Raw genomic sequence first — 15,861 nt, forward strand, 5'->3', positions numbered from 1 at the left:
GACAGAAAATGAATCCCTATTGTTGCATGGAAATGAATTTGCCCTGAATAAGGAAGAGTTCTTAAAATGAAAGCTGATTAAAAATTAAAATGATTCGGGAGACGACTGATTTTTCTGTTATTGGTGGTTTCCAAGAGATCTGGATGACCCCAAGACAAGGAAATGACAGGGGTGGAGCTAGGTGATTCAAAATGCTCCACAGCTCTGAGGGTCCGTAATCATAAAAGCAGAAAACTTGCTAGCTGCAGGGACGTATGACAGGCCTTAAGGTAGTGTTTGGATTGCGCTAGACACACACAACTTACAAGCTCAAGGCTTTCTGATGCATCCCAGTTATAAGTGAAATGGAGAAAGAGGGTGAGAAAGTTAAATAGTTTAATCAGAGCAGTTTTACAATTCTAAAATTAACAAGCAGACCTTGTAATAAAAGAGCTCCAATATTTGCAAAATGACCTTGCTTCCATTCTGAATCTCTTTTTTATTTGTAAAGATTCGCATTCCATTTAAAAGGACTCAAAATGGAGTGACTGATATATTATTATCCGTGTTTTTTGATGCAACTGATGAAATCCCTGAATGGATATTGCTTCAGCTTTGATATTAAAAAAATGGCCCGACAAGAAGTCCTTAATCCACAACTGATCACAGGTGGCCGAAAGAAAGAGAAAAACCCAAAACTACTGTCAAGTTCATAATGTATCACATTGTTGGTGGATGACACTGGCTCCAAATATACAATTAAGCCCACGACACTTTATTACTATGGATATAATTATCATGAAAGTTCTTTCACGTGGATCAACTTGCTTCTGAAGGTTTTCTTGGTTCGTTTAAACTTGCATAATAAACATGCAATGAATTATTTCTTTTGAAAGTATATTTTTTGCAGTCTTTTTGTTTTCATACAAAGATTTCATAAAGTTGCAATATTGCATCAGAGCATTACCAGAATAAGAGCACAGGGGGAGGGGAAATGGGAATCTGGATGAATGAGAAGAACCTCCTCTCATCCTGAGACAGGCCACCCGTCTTTTTTAAAAGGTGCACGCAAACTGCTTTTCTTACCCTCCCCCACCAAAGAAAAGCATGAAAGAAAAAAAAAACCCTCACAAAAATCAATCTAACTAAGAAAAAAAGTCGACATAAGGAAAATAAAGATGTTTTTTCATGCACATATCTTCTGCATAGCTCAACCCACATATAGTAAGGCACTATTTCCCTTCGTAACTGGTGTCCACGGCAATCTGGTAAGTGCTACAGTGCTCTGTGACCATTAGAGAGTTCCTTTCTGGATGGTGAAATAAAGAGGCCGGATGAGTGTGGCTGCCACGCTTCTCTGTGAAAGCCCCATAGTGCAAGCTGATTTCCAGGAGTCTCAGAAGGAAATCTGTGTGTGTAACAATTGAGAGTCTCCAGAATGGTTTTCTTTCCAAAGTTCCTATTTTGTCCTTGTATGAATTTAGATTATTCTTCAGTCATTATTCTCAAAGAAAATACACTAGGTGGGGGAAAAAGCACAGTCAAGTCTTGAGAAACACAGCTTCACTGCTCCAAGAAAGCATATAATGCTGGCAATTCAGAAAATCAGCAGATGTTTCCAAGGGAACAGAGAGAGAGAGAGAGAGAGAGTCTAGAAACAGAAGAACAGAGACAAAGACAGAGAGAGCGTGTGTGTGTGTGTGTGTGTGTGTGTGTGTGTGTGTGTGTTTTCGGAGGTGATCTGGGACTGAGATTAATTTAGCTGGTCTTCGTACTGTTTCCGGAAACAATCCCCAGCGGGGAAAAATTCCCAGCACCTTTCTTGATACATCTTCCAAACATAAGATTCCTGTAAAAGTAAAGGCAATGTGTTAAGAACATGTCTTTCCCTAGGATCTCTGTGTTACCACAAAATATAAGATAGAAAGAGACTCAAATTTGTTATTTTACATACATATATATGTATATGTCACATACGTATAATGGTGTATTACACATAGTTATAATCTCAAATTCATTTAGATAGTTCCTAATTATACCAGGTCTTATTTATTTCTACTAATAAATAATCAATCTTCATCCTGACTGTAATATAATAATGATAAAAACCTATTTGTGATATATGATTTTGAGGGTTCCTTAAAACTATTGTTTTTGTTTAATTGTACCATTCAAATTCAAACTATTAACAATGGCAGGTGAATTTGTGGAGGGAGAATTTCAAATAGCTCGGGCAGAACCTTAAACATTTAATACGCAATTATTTATTTTAATTTTTAAAATTGAAGTATAGTTGATTTACAGTGTTGTCAGTTTCAGGTGTACAGCTAAGTGATTCAGTTATACACATACATATATTTTTTTCTCAGATTATTTTCACTTATAGGTTATTACAGAATATTGAGAATAGTTCCCTGTGCTATACAGTAGGTATTTGTTGCTATCTATTTTATATATAGTAGTGTGTATATGTTAATCACAAACTCCTAATTTATCCCTTCCACTCCTTTCCTCTTTGGTAACCATAGATGTTTTCTATGTCTATGGCTCTATTTCTGTTTTGTATATAAATTTATTTGTATCATTTTATTTTTGGTTCCACATACAAGAAATATCATATGACTTTTGTCTTTGTCTGACTTACTTAACTTAGTATCATAATCTCTAGGTCCATTCATGTTGCTGCAAAAAGCATTATTTCATAATTTTTTATGCCCAAGTAATATTCCATTGTGTGTGTGTGTGTGTGTGTGTGTGTGTGTGTGTGTGTATCACATCTTCTGTATCCACTCATTTGTCAGTGGACATTTAGGTTGTTTCAATGTCTTGGCTATTGTAAATAGTGCTGTAGTAAACATTGGGGTACATATCTTTTCAAATTAATGGTTTTCTCCAGATATATACCCAGGAGTGGAATTGCAGGATCATATGGTAGCTCTATTGTTAGTATTTTAAGGAAGCTCCATACTGTTCTCCATAGTGGCTGTACCCATTTACAATCCCACCAACAGTGTAGGAGGGTTTCTTTTTCTCCACACCCTCTCAGTATTTATTATTTGTAGACTTCTTGATGACAGCCATTCTGACCGGTGTGAAGTGATACCTCACTGTAGTTTTGATTTACAGTTCTCTAATAATTAGCAATGCTGAGCATCTTTTCATGTGCTTTTTGGCTATCTGTATGTCTTCTTTAGAGAAACGCCTATTTAGGTCTTCTGCCCATTTTTGATTGGGTTGGTGGTTTTTTTGATATTAAGGTGTAGGAGCTGTTTGTATATTTTGGATATATTTTGTATATCCTTTGTCAGTTGCATCATTTGCAAATATTTACTCCCAGTCCGTAGGTTTTCTTTCCATTTTGTTTATGGCTTCCTTTGCTATTCAAAAGATGTTAAGTTGTTAGGTCCCACTTGTTTATTTTGGTTTTTATTTCCATTACACTAGGAGATAGATCCAAAAAGATACTGCTGTGATTTATGGCAAAGAGTGTTCTGCCTATGTTTTCTTCTAGGAGTTACACAGTATCCAGGCTTACATTTAGGTCTTTAATCCATTTTGAGTTTATTTTCGTGTGTGGTGTTAGGGAGTGTTCTAATTTCATTCTTTTACATGTAGCTGTCCAGTTTTCCCAGCACCACTTATTGAAGAGACCATCTTTTCTCCATTGTATATTGTACCTCCTTTGTTGTAAACTAATTGACCAAAGGTGCGTTGGTTTATTTCTGGGATTTCTTTTTTTTTAAATTGTTATTGGAGTATATAATTGGTTTACAATGTTGTGTTAGTTTCTGCTGTACAGAAAAGTGAATTTATATATATATATATATAAATGAAATAATTCCCCTCTTTTTTAGATTTCCTTCCCATTTAGGTCACCATGGAGCATAGAGTAGAGTTCCCTGTGTTACATAGTAGGTTCTCATTAGTTATCTATTATATACGTAGTAGTGTATATGTGTCAATCCTAATCTCAGTTCATCCCACCCCCCCTTCCCCCTTGATATCCATAAGTTTGTTCCCTACATCTGTGTCTCTATTTCTGCTTTGCAAATAAGTTCATCTGTACCATTTTTCTAGATTCCATGTATAAGTGATATTCCATGATATTTTTTCTTTCTCTGATTTACTTCACTCTGTACGACAGTCTCTAGGTTTGTCCACGTCTCTGCAAATGGCACTATTTCGTTCCTTTTTATGGCTGAGTAATATTCCATTGTATATATGTTCCACATCTTTATCCATTCCTCTGCTGATGGACATTTAGGTTGCTTCCATGTCCTGGCTATTGTAAATAGTGCTGCAATGAATATTGGGGTGCATGTATCTTTTTGAATTATGGTTTTCTCAGGGTATATGCCCAGTAGTGGGATTGCTGGGTCACATGGTAGTTCAATTTTTAGTTTTTTGATGGACCTCCATACCATTCTCCATAGTGGCTGTACCAATTAACATTCGCACCAACAGTGTAGGAGGGTCCCCCTTTCTCTACATCCTCTCCAGCATTTATTGTTTATAGAGTTTTTTGATTATGGCCATTCTGACCGTTGTGAGATGATACCTCACTGTAGTTTTGATTTGCATTTCTCTAATAATTAGTGATGTTGAGCATCTTTTCATGTGCCTCTAGGCCATCTGTATGTCTTTGGAGAAATGTCTATTTAGGTCTTCCACCCATTTTTTGATTGGGTTGTTTGTTTTATTGATATTGAGCTGCATGAGCTGTTTGTATATTTTGGAGATTAATCCCTTGTCGGTTACAAATATTTTCTCCCATTCTGAGGGTTGCCTTTTCATTTTGTTTATGGTTTCCTTTGCTGTGAAAAAGCTTTTAAATTTAATTAGGTCCCATTTGTTTATTTTTGTTTTTATTTTCATTACTCTAGGAGGTGTTATCTAAAAAGATCTTGCTGTGATTTATGTCAAAGAGTGTTCTGCCTCTGTTTTCCTCTAGGAATTGCATAGTATCCGGCCTTACAATTAGGTCTTTAATCTATTTTCAGTTTATTTTTGCGTATGGTGTTAGGTAGTGTTCTAATTTCATTCTTTTACATGTAGCTGTCCAGTTTTCCCAGCACCACTTGTTGAAGAGACTGTCTTTTCTCCATTGCATATTCTTGCCTCCTTAATCATCGATTAGTTGACCATAGGTGTGTGGGTTTATCTCTGGGCTTTCTGTCCTGTTCCATTGATCTATATTTCTGTTTTTGTGCCAGTACTGTCTTGATTACTGTAGCTTTGTAGTGTAGACTGAAGTCAGGGAGCCTGATTCCTCCAGTTCCATCTTTTTTTCTCAAGAGTGCTTTGACTATTTGGGGTCTTTTGTGTCTGCATACAAATTAAAAATAATTTTGTTCTAGTTCTTTGAAAATGCCATTGGTAATTTGATAAGGATTACACTGAATCTCTAGATTGCCTTGGATAGTTTATTCATTTTTCAAAAAATTTATTTATTTTTGGCTGTGCTGGGTCTTCATTGATTCACGCAGGCTTTCTCTAGTTGCGGTGAGCAGGGGCTGCTCTTCATTGTGGCGCATGAGCCTCTTATTGCGGTGGTCTCTCCTGTTGCAGAGCACAGGCTCTAGGCGCACTGGCTTAAGTAGTTGTGGCTCGCAGGCTCCAGAGCACAGGCTCAGTAGTTGTGGTGCACGGGCCTAGTTGCATTGCGGTATGTGGGATCTTCCTGGACCAGGGCTCAAACCCATGTCCCCTGTGCTGGCAGGTGGACTCCTAACCACTGCACCACTAGGGACGCTTGGTTTATTCATTCTGACAATATTGATTCTTCCAACCCAAGAACATGGTATATTTTTCCATCATTTTGTGTCATCTTGGTTTCTTTCATCAGCATCTTATAGTTTTCGAAGTACAGGTCTTTGTCTCCTTAGGTAGGTTTATTCCTAGGTATTTTATTCTTTTTGATGCGATGGTAAATGGGATTGTTTCCTTTGTGTGTTTTTGTCCTTATGAAATTCTTTTATTTTTAACTTTTTATTAGAGTGTAGTTGATTTACAATATTGTGTTTCCTCAAGTGAATCAATTATACATATACATATATCCATTCTTTCTTAGATTCTTTTCCCATATAGGTCACTACAGAGTATTGAGTAGAGTTCCCTGTGCTATACAGTAAGTCCTTGTTGATTATCTATTTTACGTATAGTAGTGTGTACATGTCAATCCCAATCTCCCAATTTATCCCTCTCCCCTTCCCCCCGGTAACCATAAATTTGTTTTTTACATCTGTGACTCTATTTCTGTTTTGTAAATAAGTTCATTTGACCCATTTTCTTAGATTCCACATATATATGCGATATCATATGATATTTGTCTTTCGCTGTCTTACTTCACTCAGTATGACAATCTCTAGGTCCGTGCATGTTGCTGCAAATAGCATTATTCCATTCTTTTTTATGGCTGAGTAATATTCCACTGTATGTATGTACCACATCTTCTTTACCCATTCCTTTGTCAATGGACATTCAGGTAATGGGATTGTTTCCTAATTTCTCTTTCTGATTATTTGTTGTTAGTGTGTAGAAATGCAACAGATTTCTGTGTGTTAATTTTGTATCCTGCAACTTTACTGAATTCCTTGATGAACTCTAGTAGTTTTCTGGTAGCATCATTAGGATTTTTTATGTGTAGTATATCACATCATTTACAAACAGTGACAGTTTTACTTTTTTTCCAATTTGAATTCCTTTTATTGCTTTTTCTTCTCTGATTGCTGGGGTTAGGACTTCCAAAACAACATGGAGTAAAAGGGGTGACAGTGGACATCCTTGTCGTGTTCCTGACCTTAGAGTAAATGCTTTTAGGTTTTCACCATTGAGTGTGATGTTAGCTGTGGATGTGTCATATGTGGGCTTTATTATGTTGAGGTAGGTTCCCTCTATGCCTACTTTCTGCAGGGTTTTTGTCATAAGTCGATGTTGACTTTTATTAAAAGCTTTTTCTGCATCTATTGAGATGATCATATGGTCTCTATCCTTTAATTTGTTAATATGGTGTATTACACTGATTGATTTGGGAATATTGAAAAACCCTTACATCCCTGGGATAAATCCCACTCAATCATGGTGTATGATCCTTTTAATGTATTGTTGGATTCGGTTTGCTAGTGTTTTGTTGAGGATTTCCGTGTCTATGTTCATCAGTAACATTGGCCTGTAATTTTTTTTGTGGTATCTTTGTCTGGTTTTGGTATCAGGGTGATGGTGGCCTCATAGAATGAGTTTGAAACTGTTTCTTCCTCTGCAGTTTTTTGGATTAGTTTCAGTATAGGTGTTAACTCTTCTCTAAGTGTTTGGTAGAATTCTGCTGTGAAGCCATCTGGTCCTGGACTTTTGTTTTTTGGGAGTTTTTAAATCACAGGTTCAATTCTAGTACTTGTAATTGGTCTGTTCCTATTTCTGTTTATTCCTTGTACCTTTCTAAGAAGTTGTCCATTTCTTCTAGGTTGTCCATTTATTAGCATATAGTTCTTGTATTAGTCTCTTATGGTCCCTTGTGTTCCTGTGGTTTCCTACGTAACATCTCCCTTTTCATTTCCAGTTTTATTGATTTGGGTGCCCTCCCTTTTTTTCTTGATGAATCTGGCTAAAGATTTATTCAGTTTTGTTTATCTTTTCAAGGAACCAGCTTTTAGTTTCATTGATCTTTTCTATTGTTTCCTTCATCTCTATTTCATTTATTTCTGCTCTGATCTTTATGATTGTTTTCCTTCTACTAACTTTGAGGTTTGTTTGTTCTTTCTCGAGTTGAGTTAGGTGTAAGGTTGGGTTGTTTGAGTTTTTTTTTGGTTCTTGAGCCTATATGGCTGTAACTATAAAGTTTACATGTCTATACACGTCTCTCTTAGAACTGTTTTTGCTGCATCCCATAGGTTTTGGAACCTCGAGTTTTCATTGTCATTTGTCTCTAGGTATTTTTTAATTTCCCCTTTGATTTCTTCAGTGATCCATCGGTTGGTGGTAGCATAGTTTCAATATCACTACTTGTGACTGATCTGTTCATATGTTCTGTTTCTTGCTGGTGCAATGTTGTACCTTTCTAAGAATTTGTCCATTTCTTCCCGGTTCTCCCTTTTATTGGCATATAGTTGCTTGTACTAGTCTCTTATGATCCTTTGTATTTCTGTGGTGTCCATTCTGACCTCTGATTTGAGGTCTCTCCCTTTTTTTCTTGATGAATCTGGGTAAAGGTTTATCAGTTTTATCTTCTCAGAGAACCAGCTTTTAGTTTCATTGATCTTTGCTATTGTTTCCTTTGTGTCTATTTCATTTATTTCTGCTCTGATCTTGATTTCTGTCCGACTAAATTTGGGTTTTGTTTGTTCTTCTTTCTCTGGTTGCTTTAGGTGTAAGGTTAGGATGTTTGAGAGTTTTCTTGTTTCCTGAGGTTAGACTGTATTGCTATAAACTTCCTTCTTGGAACTGCTTTTGCTGCATCCCATAGTTTTTGGGTTGTCAAGTTTTCGTTGCCATTTGTTTCTAGGTATTTTTTTAAAATTTCCTCTGATTTCTTCAGTGATCCATTGGTTGTTTAGTAACATATTGCTTAGCCTCCATGTGTTTGTGTGTGTTTTACAGTTTTATTCCTATAATTGATTTCTAATCTCATAGCATTGTGGTCACAAAGGATGCTTGATATGATTTCAGTTTTCTTACATTTACTGAGGCTTGCTTTTTAGCCCAGCATGAGATCTATCCTAGAGAATGTTACATGTGCACTTGTAAAGAATGTGTATTCTGCTGCTTTCGGATGGAATGCTCTATAAATATCAATGAAGTCCATCTGGTCTTATGTGTCATTTAAGGCCTGTGTTTCCTTATTGATTTTCTGTCTGGATGATCTGTCCATTGATGTAAGTGGGGTGTTAAAATCACCCATTAATATTGTGCTACTGTCAATTACTCCTTTTATGTCTGTTAACATTTCCTTCTACATTGAGGTGCTCCTATGTTGGGTGCATATGTATTTACAATGGTTGTATCTTCTTGGATTTATTCCCTTGATTACTATTTTGTGTCACTCTTTGTCTTTCATAGCAGTCTTTATTTTAAACTCTATTTTGTCTAATCTGAATATTGCTACTCTTGATTTCCATTTACATGGAATACCTTTTTCCATCCCCTCACTTTCAGTCTGTATGTGTCCCTAGATCTGAAGTGGGTCTCTTGTACACAGAATTTATACGGGTCCTGTTTTTGTATCCATTCACCCAGTCTGTGTCCTTTGGTTGGAGCATTTAATCCATTTACATTTATGGAAATTATCAATATGTATATTTTTAGTGCCATTTTGTTAATTGTTTTGGATTTGCTTTTGTTGGTCTTTTCTCCCTTTCCTATTGTGTTCTCCTGTCTTGTGATTTGATGACCATCTTTAGTGTTGTGTTTGAATTCCTTTTTTTATGTGTGTATATCATTTATAGATTTTTGATTTGTGGTTACCATGAGGTTTTGATATAGCAGTCTATATATATACTTGATTGTTTTAAGTTGCTGCTCTCCTAATTTCAAATGCATTTCAAATATCCTACATTTGTACTCTCCTCTCACGATTACTGGTTTAGTTATCCTATTTGTGTATGAAGGATTTCCTACCTTTACTGTATGTTTGCCTTACAGGTGAGCTTTCCCATTTTGTAATTTTTTTTCTACTTGTTGCCTTTTCCTTTCTGCCTAGAGAAGTTCCTTTAGCACTTGCTATAAAGCTGATTTGGTGGTGCTGAATTCTCTTAACTTTTGCTTGTCTGTAAAGCTTTTGATTTCTCCATCAACTCTGCATGAGAGCCTTGCTGTGTAGAGCATTCATGGTTGTAGGTTTTTCCCTTTCATCACTTTAAATATATTATGCCACTCCCTTCTGGCCTGCAGAGTTTCTGCTGAGAAATTAACTGATAGTATTATGGGGAATCCTTTGTATGTTATTTGTTGCTTTCCCATTGTGGCTTTTAATATTTTTCTTTAATTTTTGTCAGTTTTATTATTGTGTGTCTTGGTGTGTTCCCCCTTGGGTTAATCCTGCCTGAGACTCTATATTTCTTGGACTTAGGTGACTGTTTCCTTTCCCATGGTAGGGAATTTTTCAGCTATTATCTCTTCAAATATCTTCTCAGGCCCTTTCTCTCTCTCTCCCTTCTGGGACCCCTATAATGTGAATGTTGGTCCCTTTGCCATTGTCCCAGAGGCTGCTTAAGCTGTCCTCATTTTTTTTCATTCTTTATTCAGTTTTGAAACAGTGATTTCCACCACTCTATCTTCCAGCTCACTTCTCCATTCTTCTGCCTCATTTATTATGCTATCAGTTCCTTCTACTGTATTTTTCATTTCACTTATTGTATTGTTCAGTTGTTTGGTTGTTATTTATATTTTCTAACTCTTTGTTAAAAACCTCCTGTTCCTTCTCACTCTGTGCATCCATTCTTTTCCTGAGTTCTTGCATCTTTATGATCATTGCTCTTAACTCTTTCTCAGGTAGGTTGCCCATCTCCCTTAGTTGTTCTTCTGGGGTTTTATCTTGTTCCTTTGTCTGGAACGTATTCCTCTGCCATCTCATTTGTCTGAATTCCTATTTGCATTTCTATGTATGTGGAAGGTCAGTTATGTCTCTTGACCTTGGAGAAGTGGCCCTCTGTAGGGGATGTCTTATGTGTCCCAGCAGTACACTCCCCTCTCATTACCCTCTCATCAGGGTAGTTTCTGACCTGTGTTTGCAGACTCAGTTCCACAGTGTGGAGGCGATTGTAGTTTTCTTCCTTCTGGTGTCTGCCCCCTAGTGGGTGAGGCTTGTGCAGGCTTCCTGGTGGGAGGAACTGGTGCCTCCCCACTGGTGGATGGAGCTGGGTCTTGGCCCTCTGGTGGGCTGGCCAGGTAAGGGGCATGTCTAGAGGTGGCTGTGGACTCAGGAAGCCTTTAGACAGCCTGTCTGCTGATGGGTGGGTCTGTGTTCTCACCCTGTTGGTGGTTTGGGTGTTGGGTGGAGCCAGGTCTTGGTGCCAAAATGGTGGCCTCTGGGAGAGCTCAGACCAGTGAATCCACCGGTGTCCTTGTCCCCATAGTGAGCCACACCTGCTTCCCCAGGAGACTCTCCAAGACCAGCAGGTAAGTCTGGCCCAGGCTCCTATGAAGTCACTGCTCTTGCCCTGGGTCCTGGGGCACAAAGACCTTGTGTGTGCCCTCCAAGAGTGGCATCTCTGTTTTGCACAGTTCTTTGGAGCTCCTGCACTCAAGTCCTGCTGGCTTCAAAGTCAAGTGCTCTGGGGTGGGGGTGGGGGGTCCTCCTCCTGATGCCAGACCCCAAGGCTGGGGAGCATGATATAGGGCTCAGAATTCTCACTGCTGTGGGAGAAGTTCTGCAATATAATTATTCTCCAGTGTGTGGGTCACCCATCTGGGGTGGGTATAGGATTTAATTATATTGCAAGTGCACCCCTTATACTGTCTCATTGTGGTTTCTTCTTTGTCTTTGGATGTAGAATATCTTTTTTGGTAGGTTCTAGTCTTTTTTTTTAACCAATGGTTGTTTAGCATTCAGTTGTGATTTTGGTGTGCTCCTGAGAGGAGGTGAGCTCAGGGTCCTTCTACTCTGCCATCTTGTCCCAGGATATGCAATTATTTTTAAATGACTGTAATACTATTGAATGAAGTTCATTTGAAATCATCTGCTATCTGATTAAGCAATCAAGTATATTATAATTATCAAAACCCAAACTCAGCATTTTCAGCTAATAAATGTGCAATTCTAATTTTACTTTTTCTACTACAGCAATCTTTGCATACACATCCAGGATAACAGGAATGTTATACTAAGATACCATGACTAATATCTGAAAGTAATTCCAAAGTTAGTTAATGTTTAATGTACACATTCCAAAATGCAGAGATTCTTTTATCATCATTTCTTTTAGATGACGTATGGTCACTCTTTACCTACCTGTCCTGTGTGCTCTGTTTCATCTTTGTTTATGAGATACATCAGAAAAAACCTACAGATACAGAGAGAGTAATCAGAAATGGATTGTATGGAAATATCAGCATAAACAGATACTTTTGATCCTGCCATGGACTAATAACTCTTCATGGCAGAGAAAATAAGTGGGTCAAACCTGCAGGGCCAAAAAAAAAAAAAAAAAAAAAAAATGCCATGGGGACCAAAAGCTTAATCAGCTTTTAAAATATTTTTTTCAAAGGAGCTATAATGTGTTCACAGATTAAGTTATACCTCTTGGGAGCTGCTTTATATCAGGCTCAGTGCCAGACCCTGCCTGCAACTGTTTCCACATTCACTCATGGAGCAGGAATTGAAATCCTCATTTGGATAAACCAATAATTAAAAAGGTTCAATAACTTGTCTAATATTGCACACTTGTGAATTCCAAAACCCACTTTTTTTTAATTGCTACAATGCTACTCTATATCTTTTTTTTCTATATCTTTTCTGTTAGATATTAAAATCAGGTTAGAAACGGATTAAGAAATAATATTGGACTGAAGTACTGTTTTGGCTAGTCTCAAGTAATAGATTTCTATGTATTAAAAACAAAATACAACATTTAACTGTTTGCAGTGGTGCCTAAAGAGGTCTATGGTTCTTCAGTAAAGAAACGTGAAGATTCGTATATCTCTAGGGAGCAGCTGGAGCATTCCTGTTCGAAATGGAAAACACGGCCCAAGCCCTCTGAGAGGCTTGGTACATATTCTCATCCTGTCCACGTGGAGGGCTGCAACTTCATTTCCTAAGTCCAAAGAACCACTAGCTGTGGGTCTTTCCCTCCGAGAGGTGCTCTCTGTCCTGTTTCTCCAGCTTCCTGAGGTGGGGGATGCCTGGGTATCAGGAGAGGGAGGGGAGTCCGCGTGAGGCACACTCACAGATAATTGGCCAAGTTGTGTTCCTGTAAAGTGTGGGTTTCAAAGCCATGGGGCACGGTGTCGAAGTAATCATTGCCTATCCCACAGATGAAGCACTTGGTCTAGAAGACAAAGGCAGTATGCAAAGGTCAGAGTTCAGAAAGCAAAACAAAAGGGAAACACAGCTCACCACTCAGGGGCAGCGACTTGGTTTATTCGGTCTACGTAAAAGATCATCCCAGAAGACTGTGCCAAGCACCTGAGTATCAGTTTAACTGTTGCCACCACTACCTCTTGCCGTGGGGTTTAAATGACATAGGAACCAACAGCAAGAAGTAACAGAGGCAGAAAGAAGAGAACAAGATGATGATGGCCGAAAAGCAAAGCAACGTCTTCTTCTTTTCTCCAGCCTAAGTGAACACGCCCAGGCTCGGTGATCACTCTTGTTCATTACACTGGCTCAAGTTATCTAGGTAGGACTGAATGTGTCCTCAGCTGAAACCACAAACTCGGTATCTATCCTAGCCAAGTCTGATGACCAAGCTGGTGGAGCGGGGGAGGCACAAATTCCTTCCATCTGGGGAGGACCAAACCAAATACCAAGCCGTGAGGTGTTGAATCAACGATTCAGAGAAGGTCCGCCACATGCCAGGCATCATGCTAGGCACACAACCAATATACATGTACTGGGATGGCGGTCCACTCTAGAAACAGGACCGCTGCTCTCTCCGCTTCCCTCCCATCCCATCCATCTCTCTTCACCCGCTAGGTCTGCCATCTGCAGGCCTGGTACCCAAAACCCAGGGAGAAGCAGGCCTTCCGTTTTATCATTAGCATCTCCTGTGTATCAACTCAAATGAATTCAATAGTTATTGTCCTCATGTGGCTCCAGATGCCCATCTTCCCTGCAAATTAGAAGCTGTTTCATACCGTTAGAGGCATGTTTATGATGCCCTAGATGCGAGAGCCTAGAATCAAGATGATTAAGGTAATTTATAATTCTCCCTGCCTTACTGATCAACAGCTGCTGACAGCAGAAAGCCTCCATTCAGCAGTCCAGTCTTGTACACCATTCAGTGTCTCTTAACTAAACAGGTTCCCACGTAACAGCTTTCCCCAGGAAACCGCCCTTCCTCTTTGTTACCGCTCTCGGTCACTCTGTGTGTAACTGAGCCACCAGGCTTCTCTCTAGAGGCTCACGCTGGACGGAACCTCAACAACATCCCCGCTTGCTCCAAACGCTTCATCCTCTGCATCTGGCCAATCACCAAGTTCTTTTCATGCCAAAGTACTGCCTCCTGCATCCTCAGTGGCACGTCTCTAGCAAAAGCCTCATCATCTCCTGCCTAGAAAATGCTGACAGCTGCTTCCCTGTCCCTGGGTGTGCCAGTGTCGAGCTCACTCCCCCTATTTTAATCCATAGTTATCTTTTTAAAATGTGAAATCTGATCACCTCACTGCCCCGCTTAAAACGCTTTTCTTGCTTCCCAGCCTGTCAGTCACACTGTAAATCTCTCAAATGCATGATTAGGCTCTTAATTAGCTGGCCTTCTTCTCCAGCCCCTTTACTAGAAAGTAATGCTTCATCCCGAACCAGTTATGCTTCCAAGAAAAAAATCTGCATATCAAATTCCCTGAGATCAGAGCCTTGGTATATAGAATGTCAGGCGGTGACGTTTTCACAGAATCCAATGTGAATGGTACCCCTGGTGATGGGCATGGTGGGGCACGTCGGAGTGGGGAGGTGGCCTAAAACTGGCCTGAGCTCGCTCGCTCGCTCTCTCAAATCCACACCTCTGCGATCCTCAGGCTTCAGCTTGGGCATCCCTTCTTTTAAGTACGCCCCTGATCACACAAGAGGCAATTAGACACCAGCCCCAGAGACCCCAGCACGCAGGGTTTCCTCCTATAAACATCACACTGCTCACGATGTCCTGTTTACTTATTTGTCGGCGGATCCACCATTTTGAATGAATGGTCTCCCCCTCCTGGAGGGGCAGATGACGCCACACTACTGTTTGTATGTACCTGGAGCCCACCACACAGCCTAGCAGCCGTGCCCAACTACGTGTATTGCCTGAATCAAAAACAGGCCAATGAAGCCATGCATTGTTCATGTCCCTCCCCCTTCTCCCACAGTCGTCATTCTTTGATAAAAGACAGTGGGGACAGGCAGTGTCCACAACAACAAAAACGCAGAGTCAGAAACGGAGAGACTCACCTCCATGTCTTCTTTGACCTGTTCCTGTTGGTCTCTTAGTTCCCCAAAAGCATCGATAATTAAACCTAGTGTTCAGTAAAGACGGGATTTAATCTATCAACCAGAGAAGGATAATGAAATTCACAGCCCCTTGGCTAAGCCTCCCAAGGAAAGGGACCATGACACTGAGAGATGCTCAGAGCTTGGCAGAAGATGTGAGCGCACACCAGATACTCCTACGAGGGCAGCAGCGTTCTGTCTTTGGGGGGCAGACACATGCAGTTCCCAGGGCACATACATACTGCCTGAAAAGGGGTTTAAAAATGATGTGACAGCAGGAAAAACCTTGGGTTACCTTGGCATCAAGAAATGGTATGTTACTACCTGCTTCACGCCAAGAAGGAGCAATGGCGATTGATGGTCGTAAAGTACAGAAAATGCCACTAATAAGATTGTCAAGTGCTAATTTGCAAATCAAACATGCCCATATTAACTGTGAGGAATTTTTCTCAAATCATTTTTTTCGCAAGTTCGTCATCAATAAACTTTCCCTAGCATTAGTAACTGTAGCAATCAGCAACTAACGGCTTCCTGCTGCTCTGTTCCCATTTCTCCTGTGACTTGCCGGGCTGTATGTTTTCTTCCAAGTGCTTTATATGACTTTGCCCTCTTGTAAACACATTATTGTTACACTCAATAAAGACATAAAGGAAGGGTTATGAATCCTTTAAACGTGTTCCTGTACTTTACTGATAAAAGGGTACCATTTTCTTGCCTGTGGAATTTAGAGGATAATGTCCCATTTATAGACATTTAATTCAAGCTAG

At 39.4% G+C, this 15,861-nt stretch overlaps 1 protein-coding gene across 1 annotated transcript in view; it reads right to left on the reverse strand.

The window, feature by feature from the left end:
- Positions 1–361: 361 nt before the first annotated feature.
- RYR2 (ryanodine receptor 2) overlaps positions 362–15,861 on the reverse strand; it is a 714,060-nt gene continuing 698,560 nt past the window's right edge. The window contains exons 101-104 of the mRNA XM_060035003.1: positions 15,056–15,120; positions 12,856–12,956; positions 11,921–11,972; positions 362–1,828 (exon numbers count right to left, since the gene is read on the reverse strand). Of these exons, the coding sequence (XP_059890986.1) occupies positions 1,733–1,828; positions 11,921–11,972; positions 12,856–12,956; positions 15,056–15,120 (314 nt within the window). The 3' untranslated portion in view covers positions 362–1,732. The remainder of the gene's footprint in view (positions 1,829–11,920; positions 11,973–12,855; positions 12,957–15,055; positions 15,121–15,861) is intronic.

The sequence above is a fragment of the Delphinus delphis genome, chromosome 16 (assembly GCF_949987515.2).
Source record: "Delphinus delphis chromosome 16, mDelDel1.2, whole genome shotgun sequence".
NCBI lineage: Eukaryota > Metazoa > Chordata > Mammalia > Artiodactyla > Delphinidae > Delphinus > Delphinus delphis.